This window comes from Nyctereutes procyonoides, unplaced genomic scaffold, assembly GCF_905146905.1.
Source record: "Nyctereutes procyonoides isolate TBG_1078 unplaced genomic scaffold, NYPRO_anot_genome, whole genome shotgun sequence".
In the NCBI taxonomy this organism is placed as follows: domain Eukaryota; kingdom Metazoa; phylum Chordata; class Mammalia; order Carnivora; family Canidae; genus Nyctereutes; species Nyctereutes procyonoides.
Window position 1 is genome coordinate 117,361,591 of NW_026575125.1, and position 20,818 is coordinate 117,382,408.

At 36.8% G+C, this 20,818-nt stretch overlaps 1 protein-coding gene across 4 annotated transcripts in view; it reads right to left on the minus strand.

Annotated features, from left to right (window-relative positions):
• GABRA3 (gamma-aminobutyric acid type A receptor subunit alpha3) overlaps nt 1–20,818 on the minus strand; it is a 323,693-nt gene that overhangs the window by 43,965 nt on the left and 258,910 nt on the right. For all 4 annotated transcript variants that reach the window (XM_055338646.1, XM_055338645.1, XM_055338644.1 and 1 more), the window contains exon 7: nt 7,927–8,070. In XM_055338646.1, coding sequence (XP_055194621.1) covers nt 7,927–8,070 — 144 coding nt within the window. The remainder of the gene's footprint in view (nt 1–7,926; nt 8,071–20,818) is intronic.

The following is a 20,818-nucleotide window of genomic DNA, read 5'->3' on the forward strand; positions in this document are numbered from 1 at the left end:
AATTGGAGGACAAACATTATATGGTCTCATTCATTTGGGGAATATAAATAGTGAAAGGGAATAGAAGGGAAGGGAGAAGAAATGGGTAGGAAATATCAGAAAGGGAGACAGAACATGAAGACTCCTAACTCTGGGAAACGAACTAGGGGTGGTGGAAGAGGAGGAAGGCGGGGGTGGGGGTGAATGGGTGACAGGCACTGAGGGGGGCACTTGACGGGATGAGCACTGGGTGTAATTCTGTATGTTGGCAAATTGAACACCAATAAAAAATAAATTTATTATTAAAAAAACAAAAACAAAAAATAAAAGATTATACTCTAGGGCAGCCCGAGTGGCTCAGCGGTTTGGCGCCACCTTCAGCCTGGGGTGTGGTCCTGGGGTCCCGGGATTGAGTCCCGCATTGGGCTCCCTGCATGGAGCCTGCTTCTCCCTCTGCCTGTGTCTGTGCCTGTGTGTGTGTGTGTGTGTGTGTGTCTTATGAATAAATAAATAAAATCTTAAAAAAAGATTATACTCCAAAATATATAAAGAGCTCTTACAATTCAATAGCAAAAAAAACAAAACAAACAAACAAAAAAATCCAATTAAAAATGGGCCAAGGACCTAAATGGAATTTTTTGAAGACATACAAATGGCCAATAGGTTCATGAAAATGTGCTAAATGTTACTAATCATCAGGGAAATGCAAATCAAAACCACAATGAAATATCACCTCACACCTAATAGAATGGTTACCATCAAAAAGACAAGAGATAACAAGTGTTAGAAAGGATGTGGATAAAGGGGAACCCTTGTGCATCATTGGTGGGATATAAATTGGCACAGCTACTATGGAAACTACTATGGAAGGTTTTCAAAAACTTAAAAATATAAAGAGCATATGATCCAGCAGGCTCACTTCTGGGTATGTCCAAAGGAAACAAAATCAGTATACAGAAGAGATATCTGCACCCCTATATTCATTGCAGCATATTCACAATAGTCATGACATGGAAACAACCTAACTGTCCATCACTGGATGAATGAATAAAGTAAATGTGATATATAGTTAAACACACACACACACAAAGAGTACTATCTCAGCTGTAAAAAATGAAAAAAATCTTGCCATTTTTGACAATATGGATGAACCTAGAAGACATTATTGAGAGTGAAATAAGGCAAAGACAAAGACAAATACTGTGTGGGATCTAAAACAGTTGTAACCATAGAAGCCCCGGGTGTCATGCTTATGTTGGCAAATTGAACTCCAATAAATTTTTTAAATAGCCTACTTTCTGTGAGTGGAAAAAATCACAAGTGAATGTTTAGAAAGCTTAGCAAATTAATTCACTGTGTCAATTAACTGACTAGGTTCTCTTAATATAACTCTGATAATTTTGTATCTCTTTACATACTCTTCTCTACCTAAGCAAGAACCAAAGCTTTGATCAGATTGGAAGATTTTTTTTTACAATTTCTTCATTTTATTTCCATCCTTACTCTCAGCTTACTATTAAGCTTATTAAGTACCATCTGTGTTGTGTGTGAAATATTGAAGGGTACAATATAAAACATAAAATGCATATGTATTCACAAATTAGTTTTTATCTATGGATTAGAAATACAGAACAGTTCAGCAAATTAATGCTTTATATAACTGAATATATTTCTATAAAGTGGATCATTATATTCCCCCTCTTCTTGATGCCTCTCTTTGTGTGTCTGATTATGAAAGATGACCCTCTAAGTGGTTTGGGGAATTTTCCCCTGCCTTTGCATTCCAGCCTATTAAGTTCCATTTGTGTTAAATGTGAAATATTTGACAATACAATGTAAAACACATTCACAATTTAACTAGTATCAAAGGTTGTGAAAGACACAAGAAGATTTTTTAAATAGCTTGGCAAATTAACTCATTATATTGAGTGGATATATTTTCTTAAATTTGTTCATCTTTCAATTCTCTTGTTCTGTTCCTTGTACTTTTATCTTTCCTTCTTTATTCCTTTCATCTCCATCTCTCTGACTTGTCTTTGTGTCTCACTCTTATTTTCTGATTATTTATCTAGACTACATGTCTAGAAATATAATATATACAATGACAGTAATAAAAATGTTATTCTAACAAATGGTCAAATTTCTAGGAATGGAAAAATAAGATCATATATCCACATCCTCTACTTAGAAAATTAATGTAATTTTGCCAAATGAGAGAAAATGGAATTGGTGCTGAAATAGGGAATGGTATGAACAGCTAAACACAGAGTTTGAGGACTTTTTATTCATTTATTTAACACAAATATTGAATCTGGAGCAAGGAAGAGGAGTCCTCTGCTTAGAATTACATGCATATCTCATTTCATTTACTTGATTATTTATCTTATTGAAGTATAGTTTACATAAAATGTTATATTAGTATCAAGAGCACAAAAGAGTGATCTGACAATACTATACATCACACAATGCTCACATGATAAGCGTAGTTACTGTCACTAAACAAAGTTATTACAATATTATGAACTATATTCCCTATGCTTTACCTTTCATCCTCATATTTATTTTATAATTAGAATTTTGTACCTCTTAATCCCCTTCATCTATTTTGCCCATAACCCACCCCTTCCCCTCTGGAAACCACCAGTTCTCTGTATTTATGAGTCTTCTCTATATCTTGTTCATTTCTTTTGTTTTGTTTTTAGATTCCACATGTAAGTGAAATCATGGGGTATTTGTGTTTCTGTTTGACTTATTTCACTTAGCATAATACCCCCCTATGACCAGCCATGTTGTCCCAAATGGCAAGATTTCATTATTTATGGCTGAGTAATTTTCTAGTATGTGTGTGTGTGTGTGTGTGTGCATGCATACGCGTGTGTGTATCATATCTTCTTTATCCATTTGTATATTGTGGACACTTCATTTTCTTCCATATCTTGACTATTATAAATAATGCTGCAATGAACATAGAGGTGCATATATCTTTTCTAATTATTGTTGTTTTCTTTAAGTAAATACCTCAATACTGTGTCTTTAATAAATTGAATGTTTATGGTAACCCTCTGTCAAACAAGTCTATAGTGCCAATTTTCCAAAAGCATTTGCTCACTTCTTGTCTCTGTGTTATACTTTGGTAAATCTTGCAATGTTTCAAATTTTTCATTATTTTTATATTTATTATGATAATCTGTGATCACTGATTATGACTTGCTGAAAACTTAGGTGATGGCTAGCACTTTTTGGGAATAAAGTATTTTCAAAATTCAGGTATATACATTTTTTGACATAATATATATAATGCTATTGTACACTTAATAAACTAAAATGTATTATAAACATAACTTTTGTATACACAGGGAATCCAAAAATTCACTTGACTTACTTTATTGAAATATTTGCTTTATTTTGGTGGTCTGAAACTCAACTGGCAGCATCTCCGAGGTATGCCTGCACTTCATACTGAGGACTGAGAGCATTCAGAGAGGAAAGCCACTCATAAAACTGAACATCCACAGATTATGGGTCTTTCTCTGGTCCAACATTCCATTAATGTGCTGGACCCCACATGGAGTAGCATATTTAGAATCCAGAAAATAATGTCCATAATTTATAATCACATGAAAACAATACACATATATGTGAGGTAATAATACTAATATGGTTCCTAAATCAAAGGGTATCAATGAACGTGCAGCAAAAAGTCTCCCTCCCATAGAAGCCCCCAAACCACCCATCTCATTTCTCCTCCTATGATTAACAGCCTCTTGGGGCACCTGGGTGGCTCAGTCAGTTGACTGTCTGACTCTTGGTTTCTTTTTCTTTTTTTCTTTTGACTTTTTTTTTTTTTGACTCTTGGTCATGATCTCAGGGTTGTGGGATCAAACCCTGTGTAGGGCTTGTGCTCAGCATGGAGTCTGCTTGAGATTCTCTCCCTTGGCCCCATCCCCTGCTCATGGCTCGCATGCACTCTTTCTCCATCTCTCAAGATAAATAAATGAAATATTTTTTAAAAAGTTGTAATTTCTACAATATTCTTTTTTAAAAAACAAAACAACAACAAAAACAAAAACCTCTTGTGTATCCTTCTAGAAATATTATCTTTATACCAGTATATATCCCTAACTGTTCAGTGTTCTGTGTTTTGCTTTCTTTCACTCAGTATATCCTGCAGACATTTCCTTTGAATGATACATTAAGAATGTCCTCATTCCTTCTTACAGCTGCATAGTATTATGTCAATGAATTTAATACATTAAACCACCTCTTTACTGATACATGTTGTATCAGTTTTCAAAACTAATTTGAGATGTAATATAATTATATCTATTTTCAAATAAGGTCACTTACTGTGGTACTGTGAATCAGGACTTCAACATATCTTTTGAGGGGACATAATTCAACCCATTACATCTGCATTGCCAATAGTGAAGGGAAATTGACATGCTAATACACTGATAATGGGAGCATGAATTGTTTAACCTTTTTTAAAATGGCAATTTGTCAATATGTATTGAAATTGTGAAAAATGTGTCTACTTTCTGAAATAGTAATCTCAATATTCTGACTTTCCTAGGCAGATGATTACACAGGGACAAAATGTGATATAGGAAAAGAAGGTCTTCACAGTGTTGTTTATAGCATTAAAACACAGAAGATAATACTAAATGATTAGTTAAATGGATGATGATCCACACATATGAGGCTACTAAAATGAAGATATTATTTTATTGAGTTTCACGATGAAATGGTACACTTTCCAGTGATAACAATACTAATCAAATCACTGTCAAGAATTCTGTAGCCTTGGAGTGCTTCTTAATTTTCTTTTTAAAGTACCTAAAACAACTAATAATTAATGTTTATTATGCCTATTCTAATTGCTTAAATATTATTACTTATAACTGACTAACAAGAAGCAACAAGTATCAGCAAGGATGTGGAGCAAAGGGAACCTTTGTGCGCTTTGGTTGATGGGATATAAATTGGTGCAGCCACTATGGAAACTAGTATAGAGGTTCCTCAGAAAGTTAAAAATAGATCTACCATATAATCCAGCAATGCCACTTCTGGGTATTTTTCCAAAGAAAATGAAAACACTAATGCAAAGATATATGTACTCCCATGTTATTTGTAGCATTTTTACAATAGTCAAGATGATACAGAAATAACCTAATTGTCCATCGATGGATGAATGGTAAAGAAATGTGCTGTGAATGTATATACATTTTATACAGATATATACATGTGTGTGTATATATATATATACACACACACACACACACACACACACACACATATATGCAGTGGAATATTATTCAGCCATCAAAAGAAGGAAATCTTGCCAATTACCACAACATGGGTGGACCTTATTTAGCATTATTGCTAAAAAAGTCAGATAAATACCAACATTGTATGAGCTCACTTATATATGGAATTTTTAAAAAAAGAACAAAAAACAAGCAAACAAACCAAGTTCATAGATTCACAGAGCAGAATGGTGGTTGCCAGGTGTATGGGAGGGGCAGTGGGTAAAATGGGTGAAAGTGGTCAAAAGGTACAAACTTCCATTATAAACTAAATAGGTCATGGGTATGTATCAATGGTATTTATGTAAAAAAATGCAAAGGGAAACTTAAAGATTATACACCAAAATGTACAATAATCAGTTAATGATGGGATTAAAGAATATTTTAATTTCCATATTTTGCTCTTCTGTGTATTCTATTTTTCCTATAATGAATGTGCATTGCCTGTGTGATAAAAACTAAACAAACAGGAGCTTAACCAAATGAAATGGGAGCTGGGGCTGCTTGGAGAGCTAATGATGGATCTCAAAAGTTGATGCCAAGTGAGCCATGCCAAGGAAGGACTGGGAAGTGAGGAGCCAACAGATGTAGCAGGGAATTCTCTTCCCTCCCCCAGGGTAGATATTCAGTGGTCATGTGTGCCCTGGGCCTCTAGGGTCCCTCTGTGCTGCTCTGAGCAGAGCCTTGTCACCCATGGAAACACACATGACCTCCTCTATGATCCTGGATCCTTTGCCCACAGCTCAAGTGGGATGGAGAACAGGCATGCTTTCAAGTATGTGATCACAGAAGGGAGGTCCTGGCCCCAGCTGCAAAGGCAGCACAATGCAGATGCACCCAGGAGCAAGACAAAGGCTTCTGCTTGAAAACGTTAAGAGGTACCAAATGACAGAAGGAATGCAGTGTGCACATGCGGGTGCTGAAGATTCTGATCCCTCCCCCTGCTTGGGGAGAGCAGAACCACTGTCTAGGTAGGGAAGACTACCCCCTACATATACATACCAAGTCCAGCTGAGGTACTCTTGGCCCTACCCTTTCATGGAGTCCCAGGAAGTAAGTGGGTTTTGAGCTCTCTAATAAAGCCTGTGACCAGTTCACAGGTCAGGACATGCAAACTTAGCACTAGGTCTGCAACCAGTGGGCAATACTTATACCATGGTACACATCCAGTGTGAAAAAACCAAGTTGGGGAAGTTGGGCAACTGGCCCCAGACCACACTTTCAATGCTTCCAGAGGAAAGGAGGCATAGCCAGAATCTGAGCCCTAGGAGCAGAGTAGACCACCCGTGGAGGCATGGAGTGCTCTTTGGAGCAAAGTAATGAAATCCAGGTGGCCTGGGCACATTCATCTCTAGCACCTGTATACTTTCTCCAAAACCAGGCACCTGGCTCCAGCAGCTAACTCACACTGGCTGGAGGGAGAACTCTTGGACTTGGGCCAGCTATGTGCATTAGTGCCTGCCCAGCTACTCAGCCTGGTCCAGCAATTACCAACTCCATGGGCCAAATCCCAAAATCCTCTCAGAGAGAGTGGTCCACAGCCCTGTGGCCCATACTCTCTATACCATTCACCTCTTTTTTTTTTTTTCCATTCACCTCTTATACTCTGAACCAGCTGCAGTTTCTCCAACAGGACATGTTTTCACATTGATACCTCAGTATTGTCTTTTCTCTGTAATAGTCTTTCACCACACCAAATTCCAAATCTTGAAATCCTGTTGTCCCTGAAATCTATTTTAAATGCTTCTTTATTAGGTACCCTCCCCTGGTCCTGCGGTGAAGGGAAAACAGGGTACAGACAAGATAATATACTATAACATTGCAAGTGGGAACAGTGTCCAGATAATATAATAAAAACAAGAGTACCCTAATTCATTTATAATTGTGGATTCAGTCTTTCACCAAGACAGGTGTTGTAAGTTCCTTCCCTTAACAGCAAAAAATATTGTAAGGTATGTGGGTCCCCAAGATATACTCCATTTTGCCAAATACCCTAAAGTTAGTTCAGATTCAGGGTATCTCCTTCCTCAGGCCCCTGTAACTGGTCAGTCTCTAAACAGAACTCATGGCTACAAAATAAATCTCTAGGTTCCATTTATTGATATCCAAGGATTTAGCTATTGAGAGGACCTGGCAAGGTTTGCCAGACAGACTTATTTTTGAAATGGGTGATTAACTTAACAAATAATTCCGCAGTTCATTCTTGGACCTCCTGGCTGTGTACCTGGACTCTCCTGGATTATTAATTTGTCATCTCAGCATTGGCAGAGTTGAGCAAATGTCTTCATGAAACCTTTAGGACCAAGGTTCAGTTTTCCCACTACCATGGCTTTCCACTGCCTTCTATTTTACCAGAGTCCAGCCTTAATGTCCTTGACCTTCTAACCCATTTAGAAAGCAAGGTATCATAGTTAAAAGCACTGGTTTGGGAGCCAATCTGTCTGAGTTCAGATCTTGGTTCTGATATTACATAATGTAACATGGGGCAAATTACTGAACATTTCTATGTCTCAATCTCCTTTGGATAATAGTACCGACATCACAAGACTATTTTGAAGATTACATGTTTTTAAAGGCACAGGTATAAGACTTGTATGTGGTCTGGTTACAAAAATGCTTATTAAATAAAATAAATAAATACCTGTACTAGACCGGATTATCTCTGTCCCAACAACATGGCCCAGCAGGTCATACTGATTCAGGCGGGAGCCGTCCTGCGCTACTTCCACAGATTTGTTCTTCCCAAGAGTCCAGGAATAAACCACTTCAGCTGTTGTATAGGCATCTATGGGAGAAAAGGGTCAAGAAGTTGTTTAAGGGAAAAGAAAATAATTATCCTTAAAACTGAACTTGCAGGAGATTGAAATATGGCTTCCATCCTGGAAGAGTTCTGGGTATGCATTCTGTCTTCAACTGAATTACATTTATCCATCCATCTAGTAAACACTCACCGAGTAACTACTATAGTTTATGCTGGGTAGACAGGAGTGAACCCAGAGTGGTCTCTTCTTTCAATTGCTTTCACAGTATTCTGGACTGATAATAAATTGTTAAACTTTTCCTTGTGTTGGAGGATAGGCAGTAGAGGCAAGGGGAGGAATAGCTAAAATATTATCTAATGCAGATGTCCCAAAATCAAATGCCTGTAGGCGTGGGATCTTATATAATCAGGATAGTTGTAAAAATCAACTGTCAGAAGTGTAGTACAATTTTAATTATCATGGGATGAGCATATAAGGTCAAAAAATTATAGTAGAGATATTTTAAATTAAAAACATAAAAACCTCAAATTAAAAATAGCAATTAATTATTACAATGTTCTTTTAAAAATTATTATCATTTTGATTTGCAAAATGGAAATCTGTCCCCTTTACTTCTGCACCAAAGTATTAATGTCAGGTCTTATATTTGGAATTCCCATGTTGTGTACAGAATTTAAGTATGGATTAGTTTTAATAGGGCTGTGGGTAAGGGAAATGGTGAAAGAATAAGGAGTGAGGTTATTTAGTTTAAGTCAGTATATTAAAGGAAGAATGTCGCTTTCTTTCCAGACATGGATTTACTCTTTGTACAGTGGGTTTTATGTTTGGGGTGAGCATCTTGCCCTAACTCAGGCACCTAGGTTCATAAAGAGAAGCCAAACCATACTATTCACTCATTTCACCCAACTTTTGAGCTGTCCTTCAAGTCAGTGGGAGGTCTCCAGCTGGTGGTGACAGCTGCTGTCTATATAATATGCTCTATTTAAGCCTTTTACCACAAAACAAATAATTCCTAGTGAATCTACCAGTGAACAAACATAAATTCTGTGTCTCTACAAAACTTTGCAACATTGGACATACATTTAATAAGTTTGACATTAACACTCACATGTACTAATTGTGGTCTGCTTATATTATACTTCTTAAGACTTTTTTCAATATACTCCAACCATCTTCTGATTTGGTTGTAATAGGCAACAGCCAAAAATTTCTTCATTCACATCAAAATTCTCATTGAAATCATGAAAAAATATACACAACTCTGCAGTATTTTTTAATATCTGCGCTCTCATAAGCTACAGAAGAAAATACCACAAGAAATTCAGCTTTCCACATAATATGCCCTATATATGGTCTCATTTATTCAAAACAAACAAAAATACTTGTAGTTCAACATATAATTTTTCTGCAATAGACATTTTTTAAATAAATTTGGCATCTATAAAATATTTTGATACCTGGGAAATTTTGTTGCTTAATATACAATTGTATTTCCCAGCAGCAACACTCAGTGTATGCATTTAAACACAAAACCTGTTGAACTTTCAGTCTGTTTTAAAGCTAATTAAGACTTTCATTGTACATCCTATTTATATATCAATTATATATAGTTCCTTATAACAAATTACATAATGTTAATATCTGGTTTTATTTCTCCAACAAAGGCATACTTTGTATGCATAGTAAAGATGCGGAAATATTCTTCATTTCTATAAGGAAATGCAAACTCCCCTGGTTTTGTTTTGTTTTTTAATAATAAATTTATTTTTTATGGTGTTCAATTTGCCAACATACAGAATAACACCCGGTGCTCATCCCGTCAAGTGCCCCCCTCAGTGCCTGCCACCCAGTTCTCTCAGTCTTTGTTTTTTTTCCTTAAGTTTTGATAGCAAGAACTATGTCACTTTCCTCTTAATTCTCCTAGGAGCTGTTAATTCTACTATATGTAATACAAAGGTGCAAATGAGTTGACTGATGGCAAATGACATTGGACCCTTTTTCAGGGAGAGGGATGGAGATTTGGGGGAATGGACAAGCACGTGCCCACTTACAAGGACAACCACCACTTAGCTGATTGTGACAATGTGAGAATTTGTGATCAATTTTGTCATATCTTCTGATTTCATAAAACACAAACAAATCTGGGGTTTTATGTGACATCTCCCAAATTTCAAATCTTTGCTAATAATTTTAAAAATTATAAACACTACATGGATCAAACAAATCACATTTGCAAATCACCAATTTGCAACTTCTGGTCTAGAGATCTTCCCTATAGACAGCTATGGTCCTTTGTGATTCAACCTTGGAAATAAAGCATCCACTGCTGCCTATGGGGTATCTAGGGGACCCAAATGGAATTGTAGATCTTTACACTATTATTACCAAGAGGAAAGGGAAATCCTCTCCTCAGGACTTTTCTCACTCCCGTATTTAAGACTTATAAGATTATAAGACTATTAAGTGAAGACTAGCACAAGGCCCTGTCCTCTCATTTTCCCCAGTGCCTTCCATCTTCAGTATATATGTTTGGGGTTCTACTCTTCCTAAACAGAGAATATCCAATATATATATATATTTTTTAAGTGATTCATCATTTTAATTAACTGTTGAACCGAATATACTTGTTTGATGTTAGTTCTCTAGATCATACTTTCAGCCAAAATAGACTTTAATATAACTTATAAGCATTTCCAATTAAACTGTAACATTGAGGCAGTTAATGTTAGATCTACATTTGCTATGTGTCACACAAATATAAGTCTACGAATCTCCATGTATCCTTTTGTCGAAGTCACCATTGTAGAGAATGTGTAAGTGAAATCAACAAAAGGTGACTATTTCTCATTTGAAAAAAAAATGAAAGTCATTAACACCTTGTCTTAAAGTTCTAAAGCAGCATATTCAGCTTTTAAGGCAAAAAAAAAGGCCAAAAAATATCATAACTTATAAATTCTGTAATTCTTCTTTTGGCATTAAAAGCCACAGCACAAATTCTTACACTTTGACAATATATTAGTGTACATCTGAATATACATTTGCCAACATTCTCCATTAGTATGAAGTTGTTCTGTGAAGCAGAGGTGAAGTGTGCATTGTAACAGGGCAACATTTAGTGGCCATCCTGGGCATCAGAGGACATGGAATGGCTGAGTCTTGACCTTCCGTTCACGGATATTGTATTTGATAGAACAGTAACCCTTTTCAGCCTGGCCGCGGCCTCCCCCGAGTGGATGGCGGTCAGCAAGCTCCATCCGGCCTGCTCCAGGTCAGGGCCGTGCAAAGTCAAGGAACTTTGCCTCCTAAGAATGAACGACGGGCAGTCCGTTGGAGATGGTGTTTGGGAATTCTGCTCATTATGTGCGGAGTTATTTCCCTTATCACTCACGCATAGCTGGGGGATGCCTGCGAGCTGATTTATAGACAGAGCCTGCCTTCTGTGTCGGGTGGAGGTGGGGTGGCCGCTCCCTTACGCACCTTGCTGAGGGACTGTGACCGTTTCACTACCGTTATACCATGACCGTTATATATATATATATTTTCTTATCTTTGCTATTTAGGGGGTTATAACTCCCTATGTTTTTTTTAAAGATTTTATTTATTTTTCATGAGACACACAGAGAAAGAGGCCAGAGACATAGGCAGAGGGAGAAGCAGGCTCCCTGCCGGGAACCTGATGAGGGACTCGATCCCAGGACTCTGGGATCACAACCTGAACCAAATGCAGATGCTCAACCACTGAGCCACTCAGGTACCCACTCCCTATGTTTAGAAGATAATGAGATGCTCTGCCCAATATACTCAAGATCTTGACAATGTAAAGACTAGAACATGTCTGTTCAGGAAAAGTGTAGCAGATGGAAGATATTTTTCACCCCTAAGAAAGAAAAGGAATTTCTTGGTGGGCCTCTTAACTTAAGCTGACTACTTTGAGCAGATAATCCTGAATATTGGCCCTAGAAATCCTAGCATGTCCTAGTACAGATGTGACAATAAAACATGCAGCTATCAGTACCTTAGAAACTTCATTGGGCCCAGAGTAACAATTTGCATTAAGCAAAAAGAAATGGTTTCATTTCTTTGACACTAATATATGGGAACAGAGGGATTTATGGAGAAATATGTCTTCTTGTATGAAGAAGGTCAAAGCAGGAAAGGCAGGAACTAAAAAAGGAAGAGAAGGAAGAAGGAGAAATAAATTCAAAAAACAAATTGGCTGACTGTTCACAGCCTAACTCTGTAATAGTAAACAGAGGTTAAAGGCACTCATGGTGGTGCTAGGTGGGGGTGGTGCCATTGCTTCTGCCCAGAGTAGAATATGAGGGAAGGGTTCATAAAGTAGAAAATGCTTAGAAAATGAGACCACTTTTAAAAGGTGACAGAAGGACATTCCTAGCAAAAGAATAACACAGCAAAGGCAAAAAGCATACAAGGGCATCAGTATTATGGAAATTAATGGTATCCCTGGATTTACAGGCTAGAGAGAAGCTGAGGTAATATTGCCCTAGTTGCCTACAATAAAAATGAGAGTTTTAGTCCATAGGCTATTAGTTGTGGAGGTGCCTGAAGAAGAGATGATATAGCAAAATATATGCTTTTGAAGGACTGTGCTAGCTGCAGTATGAATGACTGGCTAGAAATAGTGAAACTAAAGCTAAGACATCAGTTAAGAGGCCATCACAATGTTTGGTGTAAGTGACCCTTACAGCATAACATATGGTAACAGATAGTGGGCTGAACTGAGTGGGACAAAGAAGAGATTTCAGAGGTAGAATGTATTATAACTGATACCTTTTCATTAAGATTAAGAAAGGAATGGAGGACATTTAAGGAAGAATTTTACATGACCTTAAAATTGTAGCTTTTGCAAGTCATAGATAATGATGAAATTCATTCACTCCCTGGGGAATAGAACTCTTCTCCTTTAGCCTTTCTCTTTCTTCTCTCTTTCCTTCATGTACCTTGGGCTCCTTTAACGTCTCAGCTTTCCTCCCACACCTTTCCTCCCTACCCTTTCTTCTCAGTTCCAATCATTCTATTTTCACGGAAGAGCAGGGATAGAGTGTGTGTATTGGGGGATGGATGCTGCAGAAAGGAGAGCTACCAGAGGATTAGAACTATCGCATTCCCAGAATGGCCCTTTCAACATATACTGGATGGACTATGATGGCACAAGCATTTCATTGCCTCCTTCTGCTACTTTAGCTTTGCTATGCAAAAGGGAAAAGGGAAATAAAGTTAAAGAGGTATATAACAACCAGAATGCAGAATCTAATAAATTAAGAAATGGAACACAATAGGTTTTAAAGAAAAATTAATCAGTTGGTTATAAGTTGCTTGATTCAGTTTGCTAGTATTTTGTTAAAGATTTTTCCTGTCTATCTTCATAATAAATATTTGTGGTTTTCTTGTGTCTTTGTGTTTTTTTTCAGAGTAATAATGACCAGATTGAATGAGTTAAGAAACGTTACCTCCTCTTTTATATTTTGCAATACTCTGTGAAGACAGTTTTAATTCTTCTTTAAATATTTGGTATAATTCAATGGTGAGGCCATCTAGGTCTGTTTTTTCAGGGGGAATTATTACAACACTAATTTAATCGCTTTGTTATAGGTCTAATAAAAATTCTATTTATTCTTTAGTTAGTTTTAGCAATTTGTATATTTCTAGGAATATTTGTCTAGGGTGTCTAAGGAGTTGGCCTACAGTTGCCCATAGTATTCCTGTATAATCCTGTTTATTTCTGTAAAGTCAGTAGTAATGTCCCTTCTTTTAGTTTTAGTAGTTTCAATTCTTCTTTTCTGGGTTTGTCTGTCTAGCTAAAGGTTTACCAGTTCTGTTAATCTTCTCAAAGGACCAACTTTTAGATTCTTTGATTCTCTTTAATATTTTTCTATTCTCTAATTTAATTTCACTCCAATATTTATTATTTTATTTCTTCTACTTGTTTGGGGTTTAGTTGGCTCTTCTATTTCTAGCTTCTTAAAGTAGGTCAGATTATTACTTCTTTATCTGTCTTTTCAATATAGGCTTATAGTTATAAATTTCCCTATGAACACTGCTTTAAGCTGATACATTCCATAAATTTTGGTATATTGTGGATCATTTTCATTCATTTCAAAATATTTTCTAATTTCCCTTGTGATATTTTCTTTGACCCATTCTTTATCTAGGAGTGCACTGTTTATGTAGAACTGCATGTTTCAACACATTTGTGAATTTCTCAAATTCCCTTATTTATTTCTAATTTCATTCAACTGAACACATTTTATATTATTTTAATACTTTTAAACTTACTCAGTCTTGTTTTATGGTCTAACTCTGGGAAATGAACAAGGGGTAGTGGAAAGGGAGGTGGGCGGGGGAACGGGGTGACTGGGTGATGGGCACTGATGGGGGCACTTGACAGGATGAGCACTGGGTGTTATGCTATATGCTGGCAAATCAAACTCCAATAAAAAATATAAAAAAAACATATGTTCGGGATCCCTGGGTGGCGCAGCGGCTTGGTGCCTGCCTTTGGCCCAGGGCGCGATCCTGGAGACCCGGGATCGAATCCCACGTCGGGCTCCCGGTGCATGGAGCCTGCTTCTCTCTCTGCCTGTGTCTCTGCCTCTCTCTCTCTCTGTGTGACTATCATAAATAAGTAAAAAAATTTTAAAAAAAAATCAAAATCTCTTTCTAAAAAAAAAACATATGTTCCATGTGCTCTTGAGAATAATGTGTTTTTTGATACTGTTGGGTAGAGTGTGGTATGTTTGTCAGATCTAGTTGTTTTATAATTTTGTTCAAGGCTTTTATTACTATGTTGATGTTCTGTCTAGTGATCTGTTGGAAGTAGAGTAGTGAAATCTTTAGTTATTACTGTTTTCTATTTATCCTTTAAATTCTTTCAGTTTTACTTCATGTATATTGGGGTTCTGTGGTTAGGTACATATATCTTTATAATCATGATAACTTCCCGATGGATTGATCTTTCTATTATTACAAAATCTTCAAGGCTTCGTCAGAATGCAGAGGAAGACGATGGGAACAGGGCTCCCTGATTTTACTGAGAATAAGCACTTTTCTTGAATAACACTCCGTAGATTGCTGTGAGCCTTTGGTGAGAGTTTAGAGAAAGTTTATTTTGATAATTTTGAGTTCTCCTTGGTTTTATGGAAGAGATTTTTCAGAAGTCCTTACTCTACCATTTCAGAATTGCTTCCTCATTATAGATGGGGTTTTTGTCAATTTATTTTATATTTTATTTCCAGTATAGTTAACATAGAGTGTTATATTAGTTTCAGGCGTGCATTACAGTGATTCAATAATTCCACACATCACCCAGTGCTCATTACAAGTATACTTCTTAATCCTCATCATTTATTTCACCCATCCTCCCACCCACCTACCCTCTGGTAATCACCATTTTGTTCTCATTAGAGATTATTACTTTTTAAAAGTTATCATGATGCGCCATGACTTCGGGGTTAGGAAGGCCATCTTTATTTATTTATTTTAAATGTTTTATTTATTTATTCATGAGTGACACACAGAAAGAGAGGCAGAGACATAGGCAGAGGGAGAAGCAGACTCCCTGTGGGAAGCTCGATGTGGGACTCGATCTCAGGACCCCAGGATCACCACCTGAGCCAAAGGCAGGTGCTCAACCACTGAGCCACCCAGGCATCCCTCATTAGAGATTATTTTAAGGCTGATTTTCAGTGCCCACTTAAGAATTTAAGAACTTAAATTACTCTTTCCTTCTTAATACACTTTCTTTGGCTTTCAGGATGATGTGTTTCCTTAAGTTTCCTCATACTTCACCTTTCCTTGCCTCCATATTTCCTGAGTTATTCTCTTCTCTGTAGCCTTTAAATATTATACTAAGGAGACAATCCTTGATACTTTTATCTATATACAGTCATTTCCTAAGTGATCTCTCCTTACCTATGGCTTTAAATGCTATTTTTATGGATGTCACCTAAATTAAATCTCCAGTCATCTTTTCTGAACACCAGACTTAACATCCCATATAATCAGCACTCAGAAGCACTGTTTGTGTCTCTTTTTAAACACAACCCCACCACAAGTAACCACTTTCCTGAATATTGTTTCTATGTGGAAATTCTTTCCTGGCATTTATTAGAAAATTTATATATTTTTCTGAATATTGAATACTATATTAAATACTATAAAAATAGTTGAAAAATGAACAAAATGGAAAAAGTTTTATAATTCTCCTATAACTACTAAAGCTTAACAATGGACATAGACATATTACTTATTTGAAGAAACCTACCAATGTCAAGTCAAAAGCAAGACCAAGAAATGCTGGCATATCAAGTCAGAAGTTATAAAATGTCCAGGTATCAGTAAAGAAGTATATGATGATCTTATCAGTTGATTCTGCTTATTTTAAGTGTATGTTTGTGGCCCTGTATTCTGGTAATGGTGAGTCATTCTTATAAATTGTACATTAATAAATCTACATGCATAGTATACAATATACAATATATACATGCATAGTCTGCAAGTGTTCTTTCAAGAATTAGTTTGAGAAGCAAAATAAACCCTTAAATTGGCAGGTTTTTTTAAAAAATTTCTCCAGAATGATTGTTTTTTATTTTTTATTTTTTTAAATTTTTATTTATTTATGATAGTCACAGAGAGAGAGAGAGAGAGAGAGAGAGAGAGAGAGAGGCGCAGAGACATAGGCAGAGGGAGAAGCAGGCTCCATGCACCGGGAGCCCGATGTGGGATTCGATCCTGGGTCTCCAGGATCGCGCCCTGGGCCAAAGGCAGGCGCCAAACCGCTGCGCCACCCAGGGAACCCAAATTGGCAGTTTTGACTTTTGATCCTGTGTAGTGCTGTTTACCTTGCTACGAGATCCAAAAATATTGTTATTCAAATACTATATAGTAAAATTTCCTGGTGTTTTCCAGTTTTTGAGTATCTTTTATATGCTACTGGTCTTTGCTACTGCTCATAAACTATGTCTTATTTATTTAAAAAGTTGGATATTCATAGCAATGAGTAAGGAACATTAAGAAGGTTGGAAATGTTTTATGAATAATATTTGATTTATAAAATTTTTAGGCATTCCAACTCTTATTCCTAAATCCTATAGTTCAATATGTCAGAAGTTTGGATAATATTATCAATAGCAATGGTAGATAAACTATTAAAGACTTCTAATACTACACATTAATTTTGCTGGGTTTTGTATATGATATAAATGGAACCATACACCATATACCTAATGTGTCTGGCTTTTGCTCAGCATCAAATCTGTAACCTCATTCATGTTTCTGAGTATGATATACTTGTCATTGTATAGCATTTCATTGTGTGAATATGTCATAGATTTTTTAATCTGTTCTGATGGATATTAGTTTTCAGTTTGGCTCAACTAAAATTAGCTCTGTTATGAACATTCAGTGTATGCCTTTTGGTAGACCTAAATACTGATTGACTTTTAGAAATATACACAGGACTAGTGGGTGCCTGGGTGATGCAGTTGGTTAAAGCGTCAGACTCTTGGTTTCTGCTCAGGTCCTAATCTCAGGGTCGTGAGATCAAGCCCTGAGTTGGGCTCCACGCTCATTGTGGAGTCTGCATAAAACTGTCTCTCCCTCTCCCTCTGCCCCCCCCCCCGCCTTCTCTCTCTCTCTCAAATAAATAAATAAATAAATGTTCAAAAGAAGAGATATTCAGAATTAGAAATGCTAGATTATATTATATGTGTCTGTCCAATACTAGTAGATAACACCAATTTCCTAGAAACTTTGTACAATTTTACATTCCTATTAACAGTATATAAGAGTACAGTTGTGTTCCATACCCACACCAAGATTTTGTATTTTCTATCTTTTTTCATTTTAGTTATTCTAGTGGGTGTGGAGTAGTACCCTCTGGATTTTAATTTGCATTTCCCTGCTGACTAATGTAATGGATCACTTTACATGTGTGTGTGATTGGGAAACCCTGTTTTACAAGGTGCCTGTTCAACACTTTGACTTTTGTTTTCTATTGAGGTTTCTGTCTACTACTTATAGATTTGTAGGGGGAGGGTCTTAATAATTATGGATTTGAGTCATTTGTCATGTATATGCAATGCAAAATTTTCTCTCATCCTATGGCTGGCCTTTTCACCATTGTCTTTTGATAAAAAGAATGAATTTTTAATATATTCTAAGTCATCCTCTTTTACGTTTATGATTAGCACTATTCTAAATCCTGTTTAAGTAATCTCTACCTCTTTCAAGATCATGAAGACATTCTCTAATATTTTCCTCTAAAAAATTTATTGTTTTTGTTGGGGCCAGGCGGGAAGAGAAACTCCTCAAGATGGCGGATACCCCAAAATGGCTGAGGTTCCTGCCACCACCTCCACCTGGGACATCAATGGACCAATGACCTGCTGACAGCTTGACGCAGACCCTTAGACCTCTCCTTTGGACTTCCCCAACCGGACCCAATGCCCTTCAAACCCCAGAGGAGGAAGTCACCTTTGACTGACCGAATTGCAATCCTTCCTTTGCATATGAGCCAAACAATAGGAAATCGTTCTGCCTTACAACGTTACGTAAACCCCCTGCCATCTTGTCTTGGCGCGACTTCCCCGACTCACTCTTTCCCTCCGTGAGTCGTGGAACCTCGCCCGAGGGTGCCTGCAATAAAATCTGTTCTTGGACCCTCGCTTGCCTTGGCAGTCTCATTTCCATTTAGTTACTAAAAAGCCTAACAGTTTTACCTTTCACCTTTTTATATGTATATCTATTTATATCCATCTGGAATTCATTTTTGTGTATAATGAGAGATACAAGTCAAGATTTCTCTTTCTTCTACCTTCCTTTTCTCCCTCTCTCCCTCCTTTTCCCTTTCCCTCTCTTTGTTTTTGGACTTTCTATTATATCCCATTAATCTACTTGCCTATCTTTCCAACAATAATACCTATAGCTTTAAAACTTTAAAATATAAGTCTTGATATTGGTACTAGATTTGATTTGATTGTAGGTTCTCCAGTTTTATTTTTCTTCTTCAAGATTGCCTTATTTATTTTTGGCACTTTTATATTTCTATATAAACTTTGGAATCAGGGATCCCTGGGTGGCTCAGTGGTTGAGCACCTGCCTTCGGCCTGGGGCGTGATCCTGGAGTCCCGGGATCAAGTCCCACATCGGGCTCCCTGGGTGGAGCCTGCTTCTCCCTTTGCCTGTGTCTCTGCCTCTCTCTCTCTCTCTCTCTCTCTCTCTCTCTCTCTGTCTCTCATGAATAAATAAATAAAATCTTTTTTTAAAAAAACCAACTTTGGAATCAGTGTTGTTCTCTTTGTATTTATCCTTTTTGGTGTTTACCAACTTCTTGAATCTTTGGATTGATAACTTTATTTTTTATTTTTTTAAAGATTTTATTCATTTACTTATGAAAGACACAGAGAGAGAGGCATAGACACAGGCAGGAGGAGAAGCAGACTCCCTGCAGGGAGCCCAACAGGGAGTCCAACCTGAGCCAAAGGCTGATGTTCAACTGCTGAGCCACCCAGGTGTCCCTGGATTGATAACTTTAAAAGCATTTAGCCTTTAGCTACTTAATTATTGTTTTTGCTCCTTTCTCTTCTGTTTTTCTTCTGCAAAATTACACACACTACAATTTATTTTGCTGTATCCCACATGTTTCTTACTCTTTTCTGTATTTCGTCTCTCTGTGCTCAGTTTTGTTCTTTTTTGTTTACCCATTTTTTAATGTTATCCAATTCTGTATTCTACTTTTAAATCTATGCATTGAATTCTGAATTTTGCATATAAGTAACATCTAATTTGTTTTTCTTTATATATTCTAATTTTCTGTTGAAATTCTGTTTTATCTCTTATCTATTTTATTCATCTTTTCTTCTTTTTCTTAAACATATTAACCATTGTTTTTAAAAGTCTTCGCCTATAAACTCACATCTGGGTCACCTGCTGATCTATTCCCATACTCCATTTTTGTTTTAAAATCTTGGTAAAGGTCATATGGTCCTCTGTTGCTATACCTAATGATTTTTCTATTGATTTGCAGACATAGTATAACAAACTGTAGAATTTTCAGATGATGTTGATTTCCACCAGAAAGGCTTCATTCTTTCCTTGCTAAACAGCTAGTGTGGGAGAATTATTACCTTAATCCCATGAGACTGAGTTGGATTATAGTTTTGGTTAAATTTGGTATGTCTCTGCTGTTCCCCTGTAACTAGGACATAGCTTCTATGGAGTTTTAAACTGATAGCCTGGCATGACTTATTTTTTATAGCATTGGTAAACCAGCTTTACTTTTCAGAGGTGTTCATATTTTTTTTAGCCTTATGATTTGTGCATATTCAAAATTTAGCAATTGTGTTGAGAGGGACATTAGCCAAGAGTTTGAGACCATCTAGATCTCTATTTTTATCACGTTAGCTCTCTGTGACCATCATGACCATCAAAACTATTGTTTTTTTTTCCCCTATCATCTAGCAGCAGCCCCAAGCTTAGGGCCAAACTTGAATTCTAAGCTGCAATCTGTGGCCAGAATTGTCAAATACCACAAAAAAATTAAGAAGCTGCAGATCACAAATTCATCTATAAGAGATTCTATTCTTTTTCCAGATTTTTTTTTTATTTTATAAATTAATTTTTATTGGTGTTCAATTTACCAACATACAGAATAACACCCAGTGCTCATCCCGTCAAGTGTCCCCCTCCGTGCCCGTCACCCATTCACCCCCACCCCCCGCCCTCCTCCCCTTCCACCACCCCTAGTTCATT